Source organism: Rhagoletis zephyria, unplaced genomic scaffold (genome assembly GCF_001687245.7).
Source record: "Rhagoletis zephyria isolate East Lansing unplaced genomic scaffold, Rhagoletis_zephyria_1.1 Rzeph_scaffold_00468, whole genome shotgun sequence".
NCBI classification, from domain to species: Eukaryota; Metazoa; Arthropoda; class Insecta; order Diptera; family Tephritidae; genus Rhagoletis; species Rhagoletis zephyria.
In genome coordinates, this window is record NW_016157552.1 from 29,952 (window position 1) to 51,947 (window position 21,996).

General features: G+C 35.4%; 1 protein-coding gene across 2 annotated transcripts in view; it reads left to right on the forward strand.

The window, feature by feature from the left end:
• Positions 1-9,420: 9,420 nt before the first annotated feature.
• Flo2 (flotillin-2) overlaps positions 9,421-21,996 on the forward strand; it is a 64,269-nt gene continuing 51,693 nt past the window's right edge. The window contains exon 1 of one of the 2 annotated variants that reach the window (XM_017611841.1): positions 9,421-9,609. In XM_017611841.1, coding sequence (XP_017467330.1) covers positions 9,520-9,609 — 90 coding nt within the window. In that variant the 5' untranslated portion in view covers positions 9,421-9,519. Of the gene's footprint in view, positions 9,610-12,665; positions 12,759-21,996 lie in introns of those variants that run through there. The other variant, XM_017611842.1, reaches the window with a different exon arrangement.

The following is a 21,996-nucleotide window of genomic DNA, read 5'->3' on the forward strand; positions in this document are numbered from 1 at the left end:
TATCAGATCTGCTACAAATGACATCCCAAAAGGCGGTAACCTTACTCCAGTTCTTTAGAATCTAACGGTGAATAGGAAAAAGACGCACTCCCAGCTTCTGTTACACTCACTTTCCCGAAGACTGTCCGTGTAAATGTACATATAATAAGGAGTTAGTTAAAGTTAACCAAGGTTCNGCATGTGTATTCTGGTATGTTTAGTAGGTTGCGGGACTCGAGCTGGTCAAACAAATGACATCCCAAAAGGCGGTAACCTTACTCCAGTTCTTTAGAATCTAACGGTGAATAGGAAAAAGACCCACTCCCAGCTTCTGTTACACTCACTTTCCCGAAGACTGTCCGTGTAAATGTACATATAATAAGGAGTTAGTTAACCAAGGTCGAGAGGGTGAGGCGCCTTTTACGACAAAAACTCTAAAGACCTTGCTTCACTTTTGACTGCAGTCAAGTTGTAATGCGTTATATTAAACATATTACTAGGTGCAGAAAATCCAGGGTGATGGAAGACCTTTCCCCAAACTTAAGGTGAGGAACTGTTTGCACAAGAGGATCTCTTCAAAGAGAAAATAGACAGATAACCTGGTCTTAAACCTGCATCCTGATTCTGAGGCCATTTACACCGATGGCTCCTAATTAGGCTTTATAGATATTATCGACCATTGGCTGAAGGGAACGCACGCCCAGACGTATGCAGCTGCCGCGGTCTCGACGAAATTGAGAATATTATTAGAAAGTGGTACAGTATTTATGGATACATACCTAAATACATCAGTGCTTCGAATTTGCGAGGGCTCGCCGACATTCATGCCATCTTACTTTATGTAACCTAACCCATAAAAAAAAATAAATAGAGGGTCCGGGTTCAATAATACATAACATAAAATTAATTTTTTTTTCTTCTTAATTACGAAAAAGCATCTGTGCACTTCACAACCACATATTTTATAACGTACATACTCAAATTTAAAACGAGTTGGGTTGGTGCTCTTNAGTTAACCAAGGTTCAGAGGGTGAGGCGCCTTTTACGACAAAAACTCTAAAGACCTTGCTTCACTTTTGACTGCAGTCAAGTTGTAATGCGTTATATTAAACATATTACTAGGTGCAGAAAATCCAGGGTGATGGAAGACCTTTCCCCAAACTTAAGGTGAGGAACTGTTTGCACAAGAGGATCTCTTCAAAGAGAAAATAGACAGATAACCTGGTCTTAAACCTGCATCCTGATTCTGAGGCCATTTACACCGATGGCTCCAAATTAGGCTTTATAGATATTATCGACCATTGGCTGAAGGGAACGCACGCCCAGACGTATGCAGCTGCCGCGGTCTCGACGAAATTGAGAATATTATTAGAAAGTGGTACAGTATTTATGGATACATACCTAAATACATCAGTGCTTCGAATTTGCGAGGGCTCGCCGACATTCATGCCATCTTANAAGAGGATCTCTTCAAAGAGAAAATAGACAGATAACCTGGTCTTAAACCTGCATCCTGATTCTGAGGCCATTTACACCGATGGCTCCTAATTAGGCTTTATAGATATTATCGACCATTGGCTGAAGGGAACGCACGCCCAGACGTATGCAGCTGCCGCGGTCTCGACGAAATTGAGAATATTATTAGAAAGTGGTACAGTATTTATGGATACATACCTAAATACATCAGTGCTTCGAATTTGCGAGGGCTCGCCGACATTCATGCCATCTTACTTTATGTAACCTAACCCATAAAAAAAAATAAATAGAGGGTCCGGGTTCTATTACCATCAGACGCAACATAAAATTAATTTTTTTTTCTTCTTAATTACGAAAAAGCATCTGTGCACTTCACAACCACATATTTTATAACGTACATACTCAAATTTAAAACGAGTTGGGTTGGTGCTCTTTCATATGCGTATTTTTTAAATTTAGCACGTTTTTTTTTTATTTAAAAATTTTTTCCCCTCAGTGATGGGTAGCTTTTTGCCTAGATTAGCATATCTGATTCTTTTTTTTCCGGGAAGTGGACCAGGGATCGATCTTTTCGAAAAATCGTATTTATGGTCCGATTTGCTTAAAGTTTTTTACGTTGGTAGCTTTTTGCCTAGATTATCATATCTGATTGCTTTTTTTCGGGAAGTGGATCGATCTATTCAAAAAAATTGTACATAGGGTCCAGATTTGCTTTAAATTTGGTATACGTGTTATAGATATATATAGAATAGAATTTAATGAGTGTTTTACAATGAGAAAGGTGCTTCAAGACGCCGCAAAGCAATCGGGTATTAGCTATTTACGTATACTTATTATCTATACCAATAATTTAAAGAGAAGTCCCATCTTTTTATAAGAGGTGATCTCGCAAAGAGGTGTACCTATTTTTTTTGAATTTTTGGACACCTTTTCGTTGTAGACTGATAATAATTTCGTTATATACAAATCGAATTTTTCATACCGTATATCTCGGGAAGTAATTGTGGTAGAGTCCTGGAACTTGATATGGTATCAGTCCCATACTCATGGAGTAAAGTGGGGGCTATTGGAAAAAGGGGCGTGGCGCCTTCTGTAAATACATATATAATTCTTCGGTCCGTGTGTTTGTGAGTGATCTCCTCCTAAACGAGGTTCCCAACTTAAAACGCCAGGTGGCGCTGGAGTCGAGTTATTACTAATAATTTTATTTTTGACCCGATTTGCCTCTTAATCGAGATGTATATTGTTGCGCTGCAGTCGAGTTATTGCTAAAAATCGACAAGTGAGGTCATTTGGAGACACCAGGGATCACGATTCGATCTGGCTAATATTCAAAACATGTATTGGTAACGTGGAGGTAAATATTGCAGCGAAAAAAATTGCTCGAGTGTAGCTCTTATTACTAAAAATCGTATTTTTGACCCGATTCGCCTCTTAATCGAGATGTATTTTGTTAACGATATGAACAATACTATTGCAAAAAAGATCCGCAAGGCTGCGCTGCAGTCGAGTTATTGCTAAAAATCGTTAAGTGAGGTCATTTGGAGACACCAGGGATCAAAGTCAAATTACCACCGTTAAATCTACCATTATTGCGCTCTTTGATTTACGGCGACTAAACAGAATAATTCTTGTTGAATGTCTTCTTCGTAAAACTGTAGGTCCCTCCGCTTTGTGTGACAACATCAAGGCGCACGCCACAAATCGGAGGAGAAGCTCGGCCAAACACTTACATATATGTTAGCGCCAATCTATTATTATTATTAATGGAGAACAGAGCTGGGTAAATGCAATTACATTACAATTACAATTACATTCCTCAGTAATTGTAATTAGGATTCAATTCCTTTAGTTCACAGCAAAGGAATCGATTACTTTTTCAATTCATTGAAGTAATTTCAAATTGAATTGNTTCAAAACATGTATTGGTAACGTGGAGGTAAATATTGCAGCGAAAAAAATTGCTCGAGTGTAGCTCTGGAGTCGAATTATTACTAAAAATCGTATTTTTGACCCGATTCGCCTCTTAATCGAGATGTATTTTGTTAACGATATGAACAATACTATTGCAAAAAAGATCCGCAAGGCTGCGCTGCAGTCGAGTTATTGCTAAAAATCGTTAAGTGAGGTCATTTGGAGACACCAGGGATCAAAGTCAAATTACCACCGTTAAATCTACCATTATTGCGCTCTTTGATTTACGGCGACTAAACAGAATAATTCTTGTTGAATGTCTTCTTCGTAAAACTGTAGGTCCCTCCGCTTTGTGTGACAACATCAAGGCGCACGCCACAAATCGGAGGAGAAGCTCGGCCAAACACTTACATATATGTTAGCGCCAATCTATTATTATTATTAATGGGGAACAGAGCTGGGTAAATGCAATTACATTACAATTACAATTACATTCCTCAGTAATTGTAATTAGGATTCAATTCCTTTAGTTCATAGCAAAGGAATCGATTACTTTTTCAATTCCTTGAAGTAATTTCAAATGGAATTGTTTTTTTCTTTAATTCCATTACAAGGAATTTCATATTGTAATGGGAATAAATTACGTGCTAATAATGTAATTTTTTTTTCAATTCCTTTGAAAGGAATTGAAAATGTAATTTCTTTCCAATTCCTTTGAAAGGAATTGAAAATGTAATTGATTTTTTTCGAATTCCATTCCTCAAAGTAATTTAAAAAGTAATCGAAAAATTTATAAAAAAAAAAAAATTCTGTTGAATTGCAATAGCTTTGTTAAATTTTTCTTGGTTGCTAACTGCCTTGAATAAATAACTTATACCTAAGTAGTATTACTAATTGGACTTTAAGAAAACTGAATAACTTAAACTGTAGCTGTTAAGTTTATAGGGTAGCGGTTAAATTTTCCAGATCCTACCGCGAACGCGCTTCGCGGCAGATGAGACCCATAAGTGTCGAAGCAGGCATAACCCGCCCGGACTGTTGCTGCCTTGGGCACTGCTGTTCTCTTAGACTAATCCCTGCGTATCTATAAAAATTCACTGACTTAATTCTGTATATTATGGTACCCTTAGTTCTACCCAAAATGGCGTGCGTTCTGGGGCCTTTGATGTACTCTTACTGGTATCCTGCGTTACAAATGAGGATAGAGTCCGCTTGAATTACGAGCCCTGCCGGACTGGAGATTATACCTCCTAAAAGTTTTATAAACAAATTGCATTGCTATGGCTAAATTTTGATGATAACACTGTAACGACGCTAAAATTACACAAAAAAACGCCGAGAGACGTAAAATTAATTTTAAGTAGTATGTTACGGATCTGTATACCTTTTTTTTAGATAAGGTCATTCAGTTAAGTTATTTTCATTTTAAGTTTTCATTGCGAATGAAAAAAATCAAACTCTATTTATCCAGCGATTTTCATCGTTAGTAATGTTTTAAGCCGCAAAACAAGCAGATATTGGCTAGTCTATACTAACTAATATATATTTTGAAAGCCGTTTTTTCTGTTCGCAAAGCTCGAGAAAGGCCGTGCCAACTTTTTTTAAATTTCGGAATCTACTGCAGACTTTCCAAGGATGGTTATAGGCTAAAAAAAAGTTTCGATATAGAAAGGGGGCGTGGCACCTCTCATACAAACCGAATTTTTCAATCTGCATATATTTGTGGTAGAGGACTAGATCTGGGTGTGGGGATACATACATATATATGATCAATTTCATACTCATGGAGAAAAATTTGCATGATTGGAGAATGGGGCGTGGCACCTCCCATATAAACCGAACTTTTCATATTGCATATCCCTGGAAGTGTTCATGGTAGACTGTAAGCCTTTTTGAAACTCTTTAGTTTGACACCCACATGTCAACATTTCATTTACTGTATCAATTTAACTGAGTTACAATTTCCAAATAGGTGGCAGCCCCTCTCAAAAATATTTCCAACAGTTATCTTTCTTAAACCTCTTTAATTTGATACCCACATTGTAATATTTTATTTATTTTATCAATGTAATTTAGTTAAATTTTCAAACAGATGGCAATCTCCTCAAACATATTTTCGGCATTAAGCCTTCTTAAAACTCTTTAGTTTGACACCCACATGGCAATATTTCTTTTATTTTATCAATTTGACTGAGTTAAAATTTTCAAATAGGTGGCAACCCTCGTCAAAAATACTTCCAACAGTTATCTTTCTTAAACCTCTTTAACTTAATACCCATATTGTAATAATTCACTAATTTTATCAATATAATTGGGTTTACAAATTTTAAAATAGGTGGCAACCCTCCAAATTTTTGCGATATCATTGGTTTTGGTACTATACCGAACAATAAAAAAAATATAATTATTATTCAAATCGGTTCAGCCGTTCTCGAGTTTTGATGACCGTGACATACGAACATAAAATTTTTATATATATAGATATACATAGAAGATTTCCAATGTGTGCTTTCGATTTTAATCTTTGGCCACAACAAAAATTCCACATTGTAAATTCGTGAATGAACTTTCAGTTTCTCGATTACTTTTACAATTCCTTTGAGTAATTGAAAAAACTAAAGTACTCTTGCAATTCCAGGTAATGGAATTGAAAAAAATCAATTACATCTTCAATTCCTTTCAAAGGAATTGGAAAAAAAAATTACATTACTAGCACGTAATTTATTCCAATTACAATATGAAATTCCTTGTAATGGAATTAAAAAAAAAAAACAATTACATTTGAAATTACTCCAAGGAATTGAGAAAGTAATCGATTACTTTGCTGTGGACTGAAGGAATTGATTCCTAATTACAATTCCTTGTAATCTGTAATTGGGAGTAATTTAATTCCTATAGGAATCATTACGACCCAGCTCTGATGGAGAATATGCTTTCTAAAAACCACAAGACCAAACTTGAACGTGGATTGTGGTGAAAACGTTGTACCAAATGTTTCAATAAAAAAAAAAACAAATTTTGGGCTGAACGAAGTTCGCCGGGTCAGCTAGTAATAAATAAATGGGTTCTATCAATGCTAAGAACACATAAAATCAGCATGTATTTACCCTGCAGAAAAAAATAACCAATTTCTTTTTTTGCGGGATTTCGATAAATAACTAACTTCTGACATGACAAAACTAACTTTAAATTAGTTATAAGGTCGTGCAGGAGTCATGCAGACGTTATCGGGAGTTTAAACATCCTACAAAGAATACTTTCAATACTCTTTTTTTCTGCGCCAATGTGTAAGCGCCAATCTATATATATATATATAGTTTATGTGCAAAACTAGTTAGCTACAACTTAGTTGACATCTAATGCAGAGGAAACCAGGGATCACTAGTTTGCGGTCATCGCCCTTCAAAAGAAATTAATTACGGCCAAAGGAAATAGTTAATCAATAGTTACCACTAGTGGACTGCTAGTTAGTTAATAGTTTGCTACAAACTTGTCCTTTCCAGCAGGGTAGGAAGCACGGCTGAATCAATAGCAGCCATAAGGCGTTGCCCTCAAGGTGGTGGACTCTTTCTCACACTTTTTATTGACTATTTTTACGGTCACGCAGAACGGTCAAGGATTTGAAACTCAAGGCTTCGCGGAGATCTAGTAATCTGCATGAAAGGCTGCATGGCGAAACCACTATCAATCGCATGCAAAAAGCCCTACGTATCACACAGAAATGGTGTTAAAATAAAGGACTAAGTATTAATCCTAGAAAACCTATTATTGTACTATTTACCCGAAAAAGAAAGTTTTCTATGACTAAAATTACTTGGGCGGCAGAGAAATAGAATTTTCCAGTGAGGCAAAATATGTACCGGGGGGTAACTCGATAAAACACTCAACCGGGACGCACATTTGGATGCTGCTATCAACAAGACGATGAAGGCTTTATTTGCCTTTTTACGACTGTTTGGTAGAACATGGGGCCTAACTCCCAAAAGACCTCTTGGTCATTTAATACTGTCGTAAATCCGATAGCACAAGCACAAAACGAAGTAAATTGCGCCGAATGATTTGCATTGGCTTAACTGGACCGATGAAGACCTGTCCTGCTGTTGCCCTCAGCGCTGTGGTTGGCATACCTCCCTTTCATATTTTAACCCTGCTTTGATAACCTACGTCTGCGAGACGTATTCTTTTTAAACTCCTCGCTCTCTATTTCTGGAAATGAAGATTGAAAGCTGTGGGGTTTCCATTTTAAATGAAGAATATTTCTAAATAAAATGCATTTAAGTAATAAATAGATATTTAAAGATGATTTATTTTGGAACGAATTTCCGTCATCCCTTGTCAAGTTTGGTTTGCAGACAAACCGGTTTCGGCGTTGTGCCATCTTCAGTGTCATTTTTCGTTCTGATATTTAAAGACTTGAAAACAATATTCCAAAAAATCGTTATTATCATAAAGTTGAGCCAAGAAAACGATGATACGTCTCACAGACGTATGGTTATCTGCTCATCAGTAGGGTTATCAAAGCAGGATTAATAGAAAAGGAGGCGACTACCGCGGCCCTGAGAAGCCGAAACAACTCCGATCTGAATATCGAAAATATGCCGTATCGCATGAAGGTCCTAATGAAATTTCCTAATAACCCCATATTGCAAATGCGCGATGCAGTAGTTGCAAAACTAGTAATTTCTACGAAATTTTTAGCTCTCGAGCTCTCTAGAATGCAGGAAGCCCATACACCAATCATAATGAGGAGGTTTGGTACACAGATCGATCCAAACTTGATGATGGTAAAAGTAAGGCTGGCATATTTGAGCCGAACTTCAAAAAATCTATAACAATGGGTAGCTAACCCACTGTCTTTCAAGCGGAGATTCATGGCTTAGAAAAGGCACATCTTCGAAATAGATCTGCATTCGGACAGTCAGGCTGCCCTAATGCCCTAAACTCGGAGCCAAGAATACAGTTATATTAGGATGGGTTCCGTGGTATGAGGGACATGATAGAAGGCAGGGATAGCAGGCTGCGTGCCTAGCGAAACCAGGCCACCACGGTATTTCATGGTTCAGACCCCTTTTGTAGGCTCACCAAATCACACAAAAAGGGGATCAGAAATAACTGGGTGGAAAACTTTTTCAACAGGCTCTGGATGGAATGCCCAAGGCAGAGACAAGCCAAAGAATTTATCTGTGCTTCAAAATAAGCTTCAACGAAACTACTTAATTTTAGTCAGAGACGACCTTCTATGGCGCAAAACGCCATTGTAAGAGCTATGCTACATCAACCGCGTTCCGATAAAGGGCGGAGGGTCACGCGCAATAGATCACTTTAGAGGTCACGGTGAATATACCCCATAATAATAATATTAACCGTCTTGGGCGGATGATGGAAAAACGACAAATCGTCTTTCATCAAGCCAATGCAAGCTTTTACACATCCAGTCACACAAATGATTTTTTAACATCGAATTGATATGGGTTAGTTTTTGTTCTGGTAAATCGTACGTAAACTTCGCGGACAAGGGTTTTCATCTCCAGAAGAAGCTGTTAACGCATTGGAAGACCATGTCTTTATCTACCGACTTCACTGCGTACAAAAGTGTATAGATCATGCTGAAATAACACCACTTTAACCGACAACATTTGTTTTCTCTTAAGCGGCCCTCACACTCTCCCAAATTTCGAACCAGTGTACTAACGTTTAGGCATCAAATTTTTTAATCTTCGGTAAATAGTAAAATTACCTGCTTAACATTATTGTAGACCATTTAAATCTTCTGCCATTTTTAAGGAAATTCTTCAAAATAATTTACGGTGCAAGTTAAGAGGTTAAAATCTGCTTTAAAAAAATGATTCGCTAAATTTTGATGTATGCTTAGCATGTTTTGGAAGCGCCAATCTATTAATATTGTTATTATTATCTTCGAATTCTTATTTTAGAGTCTGACTATCAGGCATGGTTGCCATTGTTGTAGCATAGTTTGGTTGAGGCCTTAAACAACAAGCCCTAAACTTATATTACATAAATAACAACTCTTTCATTCTTCCATTCTTTGCAGGTGGTTGCTGTGGTTCTACCAAGAAGCGCACCATTGTTGGTGGTTGGGCATGGGCTTGGTGGCTGGTGACCGATGTGCAGCGCCTTTCGCTGGAGGTGATGACGCTCAATCCAATGTGCGAGAATGTTGAAACGGCTCAGGGTGTGCCATTGACCGTAACTGGAGTGGCCCAGTGCAAAATCATGAAGGTACGTTGAGAAACATTCATTCATCGCTCGCTCTAATTTGCCAACAAAATAATTCGATTTTGCTTCAAAGGAATTTATAAGAAATATTTTTATTTACTTCTCTTTAGTTTTGTTAATTTATTAAAGTTATGTAGCGCTTTTTAGCAATAAGTTACGAATTTGAATATAAGTAAATAATTTATGACGAATATTACTGTTAAATTGAGCTAATATCCATAACATAGTTAAATAATTAAAATAACTAATATATGATATTTATATTTAGTCGTTGGCTGGGTAATTGTATCAGTAACAGCCTTGGAACAAAAACAAAGAATGGCATGCTAGCTTTACTCTTAACGTAATTTTGTATATCTTTTCAAAATAAGCGTATTTTCTTTTTGCATAATTAATTGAAAGAAGAAATGCATTTGTTCTCAATTACTTATTTGGGTGATTCCTTTAAACTCGAAAAACTTTAAGACTCGAAATTCGTAAGTATTTCCTATAGCAATTTCGATAGTTCAATCGTAGTTCCGAGGAATGTGAGGCTTTTCCAGTTTAAGGGAATACTGTTATTTATATTCTTCTTGAATTTCTGTAATTTATGCTGTACTTCATTAATCGACTTTTCTTCGATATTATTTATACAATTACAAAAAAATTTTCAAACAACATTCGAATCAGTGTAGCGTAAAAAGCCTAGAAAAAATAGAAAATACAAAGTAAGTTTAAAATACAATATTTTATTTTAATATTATAATCATTTAAGTGTTTAAGCAAATTGACTGAACCATTTCGCCACACATGCGCAAGTCAAAATTATATCATAATTCGTACTTTGTCCAATAAATGCTCACAGTATGTAGCCAGAAATGCTTGAACCGAGAAGCAGTTAAGTTTTAATTGTTATTATTTTGATTTCTATTTTGTTCAATCATTACGCATAAACTCACGGGTTCGTTCGAATGATTACCACACTCCCAAATTTAGTTTAAAAAAATGATGGAGTCTGTCACCTCGTTCGGAATTCCGGAGGCAGAAAACAGAGTTGTTTAGAAAGTTTTAAAAGCAATAACTTTTTTTTACAAAAACAAAAATGCTATGGAGAAATGCAGACACTCCCTTGGATACTACTTTCCCTGCCACGGGCCGAAGACTGAATATGAAACTGGAGCGGCTGGGATAATTGGTGAAAGTTGGCGCGTACATAAAATTACAAGCTGCATTGGCAGCCAATCTGCCCTAAAAGCTTTGGCAACCGTTTTTCTTCTAGCATAGCCCAGGAATATAAGTGGAGTCTGAACTCCATTGCGAAATGGAACGAGCTTGAACTCATGTGGGTATCGGGCTATGATGGGGCCGGGAAAAAATCCATGGGACCCTGGTATACATAATTTTTGGAGGACGAGGGTAGTGCAGAGCATTTTATATACCCACCCTCAGTTGGACTCAAATGCTGCATTATTAGGGCAAATGTTTTGTGAATGGATAAGCTAGATCCTTTTCTTTACCAACTACTAATATTCAAAAAAAAGTTCTGCTAAATTTGCAGGGGAGTAATGGTTTCCCACGCTCACCTGTTGTCACCTACAACTACCTTTAATCCTTTCTCTATGCCTTGAGTACAATAGGCAACTATGACTGAGTGGTTTTGAGTTTTTCGTCCTACAGCAATACTTTTCCAGATAACACTTTTTCTGTCATTTGGTTGTTTCGTACGCCGGACATCGAACTCGAGACTTACCGATTATAAGAACGCACTGCTACCCATCCGACGATTGACTTGGCAGAAGCCATAACAGATCTAAGGGATCTCGTACACCGACTCAGCCTTTAGGTACATCAAAGGTTTATTTCATAGAATGCGGATGCTGTCAATGAGGAGTTTTTCTTCGGCAAAACATTTCAAATCAGTTGCTGCTAACAGTGTTCGGACGCTAAAGTTTTTGAAGTGAAACTTCTTAAGGAGTTCGGAGATGTTTATCAAGGCACATTATACAGGTATTAGAGCAAAAACAACATTTACGCGTATTTTGATGTTGCTTCAGGTCTCTAAAGCGCCAAAAAGTTATTCAGATTTTTTTTTTTTAACCAGAGTGTGCCATGTGAAATACACACAGAAATTTAAATAATACAATAAAAAAATATATATGTATGTATATAAATAAAAATTGCTGCAACTTTATCTCTTGGTAAATTTGTCTGCATACAGAGGCATCGATTCATCCTTTACAAGGCCCTGTAATCAGCGTTTGGGCTCCTGAGTTAGATTTAACATGAATGAATGAAAGAAATCAAAAAGATTTGATATTTTAGTGACCAAGTAATTAAAAAAAAAAGAAATGGGCGGCTCTACTGCTACTACCTGTCCAATATTTGACACCAAAATTGTGCAATCGCATAAAATAAACAGAAAGTAAAGGATGAAAGAATGAGCACGTGTTAGACGTAGTAGAAATGTAAAAAAGCGGAATCTCTTTCACAATTGAGGCCATGAGAACAGAAATGGCCTGCCCCCAAAATTGTTTTGTGTGCTTCCCTACTTAAAACAGTATCAAATTTACCTAATTTTAAAATGAAAGTTGCTTATTCTTTAATTTTAAGATACAGAGATACATAACGTAACACCAAATTATGGAATAAGCGTATTTTATTTTAAAATTTATCACATTTGAAACTATTTTAAGAAGATAACTACAAAAAATATTGTGGGTTAGGCCACTTCTGCTCTCATGACCTCAATTGTGGTATAGTCCGAGCACTGGCTGTTGAGGAAGACTTGATTACTTATTTCGTTTGGACCGAGTGCTTGTTATACTCCTAAAGCTAACAAGAGGAAAATAATGAAAATCAAATCGATCGAACCTGTGAGTCAAGTCGTATATGTTATTCAAAAACGTTCTTTATTTAGTGTTAGAAAGAATCCTTAATTTTTTTATGTTAATCTTATTTTATAGTAATTCTACCCTAAAATGTTTATTTTTATTATTAATTTACAACTTTGTATGCTTTTATAAATATTTTATATAAAAATATATTTCACTATTCTTACTTTAATTTCTGTTTATGTTTTATTAAATTTTCATATCGGTAAATGTCCGTTGGCGAGTTTTTGAGTTCAAAATAAAAGCTAAAGAGATCTAATGAAAATGCTAATCATATTAAAGGTATGTTTCTTTTCTCGTTTATTTTTAATTACTATTACATTTTATTTAAACTTGAGTGTTTTTCTAACTCGTGCAGCTTTAAAAAATGTTTATGTAAAATTGGAAGGATACATTTTTGGTTTTGTTATCCTTGCGTGTTCTGTATGTATTCTTACTAAATTTAATCATCTCTGTCACATCATAAATATTTACATATTCATACCAGAGCACAATTATTTGATTTTATGAAATATTTTGAAACAAAAAATATATTTTTCTAGTGTAGGAATCAAATAAGTACATAATTCAAAGACAATGTACTAAACTTTTTTATCAGTCTAGAATGAAAATTCCTGGAAAAAAGGAAGTGTTCTTTGAAAGGAGTAAACTTTCGACAATTTGTCCTGCATGCATTTAGCTCCCATTTGATAGATTCTTCTCCATTGACCATTGACATTGTTTTCTACAAAGCTAGAATTTTCCCACAAAGTTTGAACATGTTTCGTATGTTGTTGCTACTAGTGAAAAAATTTCCACATTTATTGAGTTTCTGAGGATTTATGTTCGTTTAAATATCACCTGGTTTAACAAAGATCGAATACAATGGCCATAAATATCATCTATTTACTCCAATTTTGCGCATAAGCTGTGGTCTAACAGTAAAAGCAGTTCTTTGAAAGGCTGAAAATATTGTACAGCCCCAGTCTCATTTCAGAAAGACAACTACATCCAAAACAACTACATGGTGGTACAAAACAACAAATAAATATGCTCGAAATTATTGTGTAAATAGCCAACAATCTAATTAAATCTGGTCAATAATTAGTGAATAACTTAAAATTTGGTCACTGGTAAATTTTTCCTATACTGCTTGAGTAAACTCTTTAAAGTCTTCTGATCAAGCCTTAGCGTAGGCACTCAGAGGTCCTCTAAAGCGTTTTCCACATACACAGGGTGGGCCAAATAAGACCTACCAATTGCCTAGTCGCTCCATCTTGTTGTAACCACAAATTAGGATGCTGCTCTGCCGATGGCCGCAAAACGTTGTCAATCATTGTTCTGTAAAAAGCCCCAGAAATCGTTTCTGGCATTTTATCCAAATTCTCGAAGAAATATGGGATGATAACTTGTTCGGCCATAACACCGCACTAACCAGTGCATCTGGATGGGTGTAACCGGTGCTGGTATGTTACCCTTGGATTGCTAGAGCCCCACAATCTACAGTTTTGCTTGGAAATGCGCTTCATCCGACATCAAAACATTACCTAAAAAATCAATTTGTGTAGCTAATTGTGTAAAACGAATAGCGTATTGTATTCGTTGTTGGTGGTCTTGCTGTAAGTATCCATTATGATTTCTAGGGGATTAACTATAACATGCAGAAAGAAAATAACAATGATATTAAAAAATAAAGAAGTTATACGTGTTTAACATTGGTAGGTCTTATTTGGCCCATCCTGTACTAGACTAAACGACACTATGGTATCTTAGAAAAAATTGCACTATAAATAACCTACCTCGAGCATAGGTAATGAAGGTTTTGATCCTTGGCTGAACATTTCTGAAGGTTGTGAAAAGTGTCTTTTGAATTTTTTTCCGTCAAAATTCTTTTAAGTTGGCATTGGATTTGTAAATTTATGTATGAATTTGTGGATTAGTGCGGTGACTCTGAACTTTTTTCCACCTACCATCAATGAACAAAGTGTATGTATTTTATTAGGAAAAATGGAAAAGCAACAAAGTCTAAGCGGTAGACTTAGATCTCCTTATCAGACTTATTTTTCCTAGACTTCCACTGAGCTATGCACACCCCGTAAACTCGTGTTGCTAATTAATTTTCCTTATTCGACCTACTGCTATCAAGTGCAGCTGATTTGCCCTGATTTAAACTTGACAGCGTGGTTGTTGTTGTCACTTCTATACATGCATTTGCTTCCTTGTATAGTTTCAAACGCGCTCTTCCTAAACTATGTATTTGTCAGTGTTATTGTCGCCTATTAACATTTAATTTTAATATTTTTATTGAGCTTTGTAGCACGTTTATTTTACTAGGAAAAATAGAAAAAGCACATCGACATTGACTAATTCTGTTTTTTCGAGCACGTTATAGCTATCATAAAAACGCAAGTATAATCGAAAAGCAACCCCAATTATAATACAAACACCAAAAACTCAAAAACTAATATTATTTATTAAAAAAATATCGTTATAAAATTTAAAAAAAAAACCGATAAGTAACTGTAATCGGAGAAAAAATCTCAAAGAAACCAATTTTGTAATAATCTAGAAGTAAAAATTTGTATCATCTTAATAGCGTAGGGCTGCCATAATCCTGAACCACTCGACCAGGATATTTATTCCCTATAAATACAGTTTCTTTGGTTCTGGCGTTGCATTATTTTGAAGTATTTTCTGATATTGTAAGTAATGTAGTTTTGTGGCACAATCCGTATAGCTGAATGATTGATGATGATGAAACGCGCAAGTGCTAAATTTTTCTTTTAATCAGAAAGGAACCAATTTCTCTTGACAGTGACATAACTTGAAAATATGTTTTGGGGCTTTTAACGTGGTCTTGAATGCTTGCCTTGCCACCATTAGCAAATTTCCACATATCCTACAATTCGCCTAATGGTCATTTTTACCATTTACCATTTTAAATATAAGTCAGTTAATTTGGTATTCAAACCTCTAACGTTCTGATAGTAAATACTTAAATAAGACTTGNTTATTAGGTTTATACTCAAACTCGCGAACAAACGCCCCGGTCGGCCAAAATGAACTATTTAGTAGTGAATCAAAATCTTCGGAAGCTACATCAATTTTAAAAGATGAAATATCGCGATCGTATTTAAAATTAAATTTACGAATAAATACATCTTTAATTCTAATTTTAGTCGATATGTATGACTTTATATCATCCGAAGAAGTGTGTTTAGCAAATCTAGAGACAGAGATTAACCNAAGCTACATCAATTTTAAAAGATGAAATATCGCGATCGTATGTAAAATTAAATTTACGAATAAATACATCTTTAATTCTAATTTTAGTCGATATGTATGACTTTATATCATCCGAAGAAGTATCTTTAGCAAATCTAGAGACAGAGATTAACCTTCTCGGAGGAATTACAACCAACTTTTTGGTAATGATGTCTTATGTGCGGGGCTCCGAATTATTCCGAGGAACTAAGTTAGACAGTGCAGCTTCAGATGTTGATGGCAACACTGTTAAATCAACGGTTTGACTATTCTTAGATGTATACCTAGTAGATATGGCTTTAGATAGCGGAGGCTCCAATGCCTGAGGGCATGGAGAAGAAAGATTAATAAGTTCCAAGGAATGTGATGGAGGATTTTAGGTGGACTAATAACCTTTATTTTATTTAGGTGGACTAATAACATGCCCACCTTTATTTTCTCGGCTATCCTCAGAGTGTGGAGGGTCGTCGAGACAAGTGAAAGACCTAAACATTTTTTCGTAATGCTTAAATTTCTCAACAAGCACCGACAGATCCTTCCCGATCTCAGAAAAACCTTTTCTGGACTGCCTAAATTTAATTATTTAAATAAATCAACTTCGGTTGATCTACATTTTTGGCAAGACCAACGAAGACCCTTTCCCTCGTTAATAGCGTCTAATACCCTACCGCTCAAACCAGCACATTTTATATGGGCAATCCCATAGCAGAGCCAGCATGACACATAGGAGTCGCTTTTAACGTGGGAATTTGTGTAAATACACGACATGTTTAAAACTATATTTATTTTTAGGTTTTAGAAGCAAAAAAGCAAAACAGTTTTGAAAACGATGTATCAATCAGAGAACCAATCTGCTGATTAATATCAGTTGGAAAGCTATGTAACGAACAGTTTTAAATACACTGTATATTTGACACCTAATAAACACAACGCAAAAAGCTGTGACAAAGATGAAACAGCAGAAATGACAAAAAGACAAAAAGAGCAAAATCAATGTGCACAAACAAAAACAATTGTACAACAACAATATATTATATGAAACAAAATACTCGGCACATGCAATTAAGAATATCAAGTTAAATTAATCAAATTTACAGGAAATTTGATATTTTACTTATCTTTAAATTGTGCATCAGAAGTTTATTAACACTTTTTTACTTTATTAAGCGTAAACAGCTTTATAAAACACAAAATTTAAACAGATCACAAAAAAACACAGCTTCACAGCTTTGACGTTTGCGTATAACCTAAATATAATTTAGGTAAGCTGTATGAAGTGACTCCTTTCTAGAAGACTTATCCAATAAGGACCGAAAAATGTGCTTCCCTGCATGCTTCCTATTTACAATTTACGCGAATGAACTTAAGTATATGTTTATATTATTTAGCGTTACAAATAGGATTCAATAAGCATTTCAAGTCTCAATAAAAAAACATTTGATCTGAACGTTAAATATTTAAATTCTTTAAGAAAGTATGATTTTTATGAACTAAAAACAGCTGTAAAAGAACTTCTTCAAAAGGTCTTCAGAATTACGTCCTACAGGAGCCGTTCTGGAAGCTCTTTTTGAGTGGCGAAAGCAGAAGCTTTTCAATTTGTGCCACTGCATACAAAAAAGGAAGGAGAAAGGAATGACTTTCATAAAGGCCTTTTGGAACAGATTTTAACTCCTGAAATTATCTACTGCCTAGTATGTGTGACCCTTCAGCCGGGTACCTGTGGCGGTGTTCTGTAAATGCGAGAAAATGTAGTGTACACCGAGTGCAAAACTCACAATGATAAACTCACCGACTCACACTTCCTGAATCGCAAAATGATGAGTTTACACAATTTTCAGTGTGCTCTTGAGAACTTACAGTTACAGAAACCAGCCCCAGTTCAGGAACTTGCAGATACAAAATTAGATTTTAACCAAATAAACTAAACAGAAAGACGGTAAACTCACAAAGATATTGTTCAACATGCTAGACAAACATTTTCATTATCGATTTTCGACTACTAATGACAGAAAACATAACCTTTTTTTCAAAGCAAAAATCTGCTAAAAATTAGATGAGTGTCTGCATTGACCTTCATTAAAAAAAAAAACAGGACAATTTAAGTGTGGACCAGGATACCAGGACAATGTGTTTGAATCAGGACAAATCCAGGAAAATCAGGACGTTTTGCAGCCCTTTATAGCGATTATTTTCTGTTCAAGGACGTAATTTCTCAAACTTAATAATCTATTCAAAATAGCACAATTTTGAAGTTTGCTTAATTTCCATCATATTTAGTAAATTGCAAAGAAAAAATTTATACAAAATTGTTGTTTTTCCACAAAATTTTCATTAACTCAATAAAAATATTAAATACCAAATACAAATTTCAGATGATTTTGAATAAAACGCTACAAGTAGACACACGGAAAGATAAAAATTCCACATTGCAGCAAGCAATCGCAACGCGTAGCACGACATAAACAGAATATCTCGTGACTAGTTAATCAAAGACTGAAACATAATATGCTTGTACAGATGTATGTCCTTTAAAAATCATTAAACAAAGTCCTTCCTCCGGTTTGTGAAAAGATGTTGACAGATTTTTTCCATACAAAGCTTGAAAGAGCATTGCCCGAAGTAGTCACGCGTCATAGAATAATTAAAATTCCACTTTCACGTCATACATAAATAGAATAGCTGGTGAAATCAGTCGTTGGCCAATCGGTATTATTTTTGTTCTAATACTTGGGATGAATAGTGATAGAACTTTTTAACAAAGTATTGATACTAGTACTCATTTAGAATACCCTGAAGAAGAATCGATGCCTGTACTCATATTTGCAAAAAAGTATCCATCATACTCGTACTTCCAAGTATTTTCAAGGCAAGCGCGAAAAGTAAACATAAATTAGATTGTTTTGTTTTTATGACCTCTTCCTATTTGTAAATTGAATACACATTGCTTTTAATAGTTGAAATCTGATCGAAAAAACATTTCTAAAGGAGCTTTTGAAATAAGCTTGCAATAAGTTTACTTCTACAAGTGTAAAATAACCCACCAGCAAAAAGTTTCACTTCTGTAAAAATTAAGCGAGTGTGTAATATGTCGCGGGCAGGGAACGAGGTCATTTCGTTGTAAGAGAAAAATACTTTTTGTTCTTGTCCTTTTCAAGAAATTTTAATACTAAATTTATATGAACCAGTGTAGCGCTCAACTGATGGAATCATATCCCTGCATATGCGAGTTGCTGATTTCTAAACTTCCTAGGAAGACGGTCAACTGATCGATTCATATCCCTGCATACGCGAGTTGTTCATTTCTAAACTTCCTAGGAAGATGCGCAACTGATCATTTCATATTCCTGCATACGCGAGTCAGATATGCAAACAACTGATAAACTATATTCCCAGGTTTGCAATTTTGTAAGATATGAATTTCGTAGGACATCAGCCGTGTTAAAATTCATCAAAGAATTCAGGGCCTAACCCCTCACTTTTGCTATTACAGATTCATTTTCACAAAATTTCACAAATTTCATAATGATTTCAAAAAAAATTTTGTTGAAAGGTCTAACCCGTCACTGTGAAATGAGCCGTATGCCATTTTGTGGCTCGTTCAAATTTTTCTTTTGATCGATATTGAATTCACTATCGTGCAATAACGCACGTTTATTTAATACTACGTGGTATTTCAAACTGTTACGTGAAGCAGAATTGGCATCGAGTTGACGGTTTCGCACAAACGATCAAACAATTTGTTGACAAACTTAATAAATGTTTGGTTTGGTTTATGAATACATAGATGAATTATAGTACATATTTAAAAATAAAATTAACAGAAATACCAGCAAAATACCAAAATACATACAATTTTTTTGCTTAATAAGGAGATATCTATGGGTGGGGAATTTTACGAAATTTCGAGCAAAATCGGGGAATTTCTTTGTCGAAATCGGGGAATTCTCAAAAATGAGTTGGCTACCATGGCGAAACCATAAATTCGTTACACATCGTCAGCGTTGGTGTGAAAACACGAAGGCAAAACTGCACAATGTGCACGGCGTTGCGGAGTGGAAGCGCGCACTGCTTACCACTACACCACAGCGGCTGAGGGCCCTAATGGGCTTACATACACAACTATTTACACCATTGTATGCTCTAATCTTGAGCAATTCTTGCGGCTGTTTGAAATTTTAGGCAGCTACAGTATTCATATTTCTTGAAAATATTTTTACGATTATCTTACAATTAATCGATTAATGAAACACAAAACTACGATACAATTAAATTGTAAATTGGACAAAAGTAATTGATTAATTTAATCAAACGATTAATCGCTGCAAACCATAAGCAGAACCAATATGGCGGTTGCTATCCAAAACTCGTATGTTATGCATTTTTGTAGGTACAGTCCGGCATACTGAATCAACCATTTTTTATTTCGCGATTCTATCATCAGAATCGAATTCAACGACCTGAAAAACATGTATATCATTTTTAAAAACCTGAAATTCGTCACCAAAGAAAAATATTACTTCTAATTTGATGGTTTTTCTTTTATTTGCGACTGTTCACCTTATGCACATACATAGAAATGTTTTTTTTAAATCCGTTCCAATTATTTAAAATAAAATATTCAGTGCGATACAAATTTTACTCTTTTACTGGTTTAAAAAAGTTGGAAATTTCTGCGAACTGGGTGAACGAATATTCCTAGTTTTTCAGTATATCATCTGCAATGAATGCAAGACATCTGCATACTCAACTGTTCTAAATTTTAGGTTTTTGACACTTTTTGCTAATTAAATCTGGGCACTGGTAACGTTGTACAAAGCATTGGTACAAATACAGTGCGCTGGGATAAGGTTTACCCCAAAGGCATTGCTCATCCATTCTTCACATTCCTAATATGTCATCATAAACAAATGATTTGAGCTAAAATTGAGAATCTTCTATGGAAGTATTAAAAAATTTAACTCGATTATCATTAAAATTTCTAACTAGGTCAAAAATCTCCACACACAAAAAAAATTGCGTATCATCGTCGCAAATAATATTTATTTAACTTTACTGCAAAAAAACATTTATGTTTATTTACTTAAAATATGCAAAAAGCGATAAAATCCGTCTTTGCGCTGAGTCACCATACTCTTAATTCTGGCAGTTGTGCCACAAACTTTTTTAATTTTTTACCAAAATCACCAGAAAAAGTTACCAAATTCAACAAAAAATTACCAAACTTATTTTATGTGCAGAACTGTATATATGTAGATATGTCTGTACATATATCCGAAGACACCAAGTTTTTCATGCAACCAGCGTCCATTCCGTTATAATTTTTATATCTGCGTGAACGCTAAAAGTCACAACAACAGAAACTCATGGTGAGGGTTTCAAACCTAAGTATGGCCGAAGAAATAAATTTGTCGATTACGCATTGTTTTAAGAACATGGTGCTGTCTTATGGCTCATAATGGTATATTTTGCATTTGGATATACATCTCCATCCATGCAAAGCTCTGGCCACAAAGCCACTGAAGATATCTGATCATTCACAGTGTCATGGATACGGTTCATTGCAACAGAGTTAATTATTAGGCGCATAATTTCCAGTAGAGGGGATGTCATTTGGCCACTGAAATCATCCGACTTGACACCGTTAGACTATTTTATGAGGTCGTATTTATGCAAATAAACCTAAAATTTTGGAGCACTTTAAAATCAACATTTGTCCAGTTATGACCAATAACCATACATACATACATACATACGTCAACAAGTGGGCGAAAATATCTCAAAAATTCAACGCAGGCTTGAAAGCTTTCGACTCACACATAGACAAAGTTAAGTCCCCTACTGACCGTAGCTTTTTGAACGAGAACATACATAGAATTCCGGGTTACGCCGGAATATTGATGGCAATTGCAAAGCTGACGAACTGACAAGGAAAGGGAGGACCATCCACTACCTACTGGAAAGGGACACGGTAGATATGGCAATAGCCACTTTCAGGCAGTTTGTTAGAGATCACACAATTCTAGTAACCAAGTAACACCGAAGAACTTTTCGCCTTTGTAAACTTTCAGGATTACCTGGTATTTCTATAAAAGAAAACGCTTACGGCCCACTTGGTAATGTAAAATCAGAACTTCTTTTGACGTATGTTACATGTAGGGCCGAATCGAAAAAGTAACCAAATTGGAATATAAGTTACCAAAGATGATAAATAAAGAAAAGCGGCAACGCTGGCCATGACTAGGTTATATCGGAAATAATTTCATATACACCTCTGTTT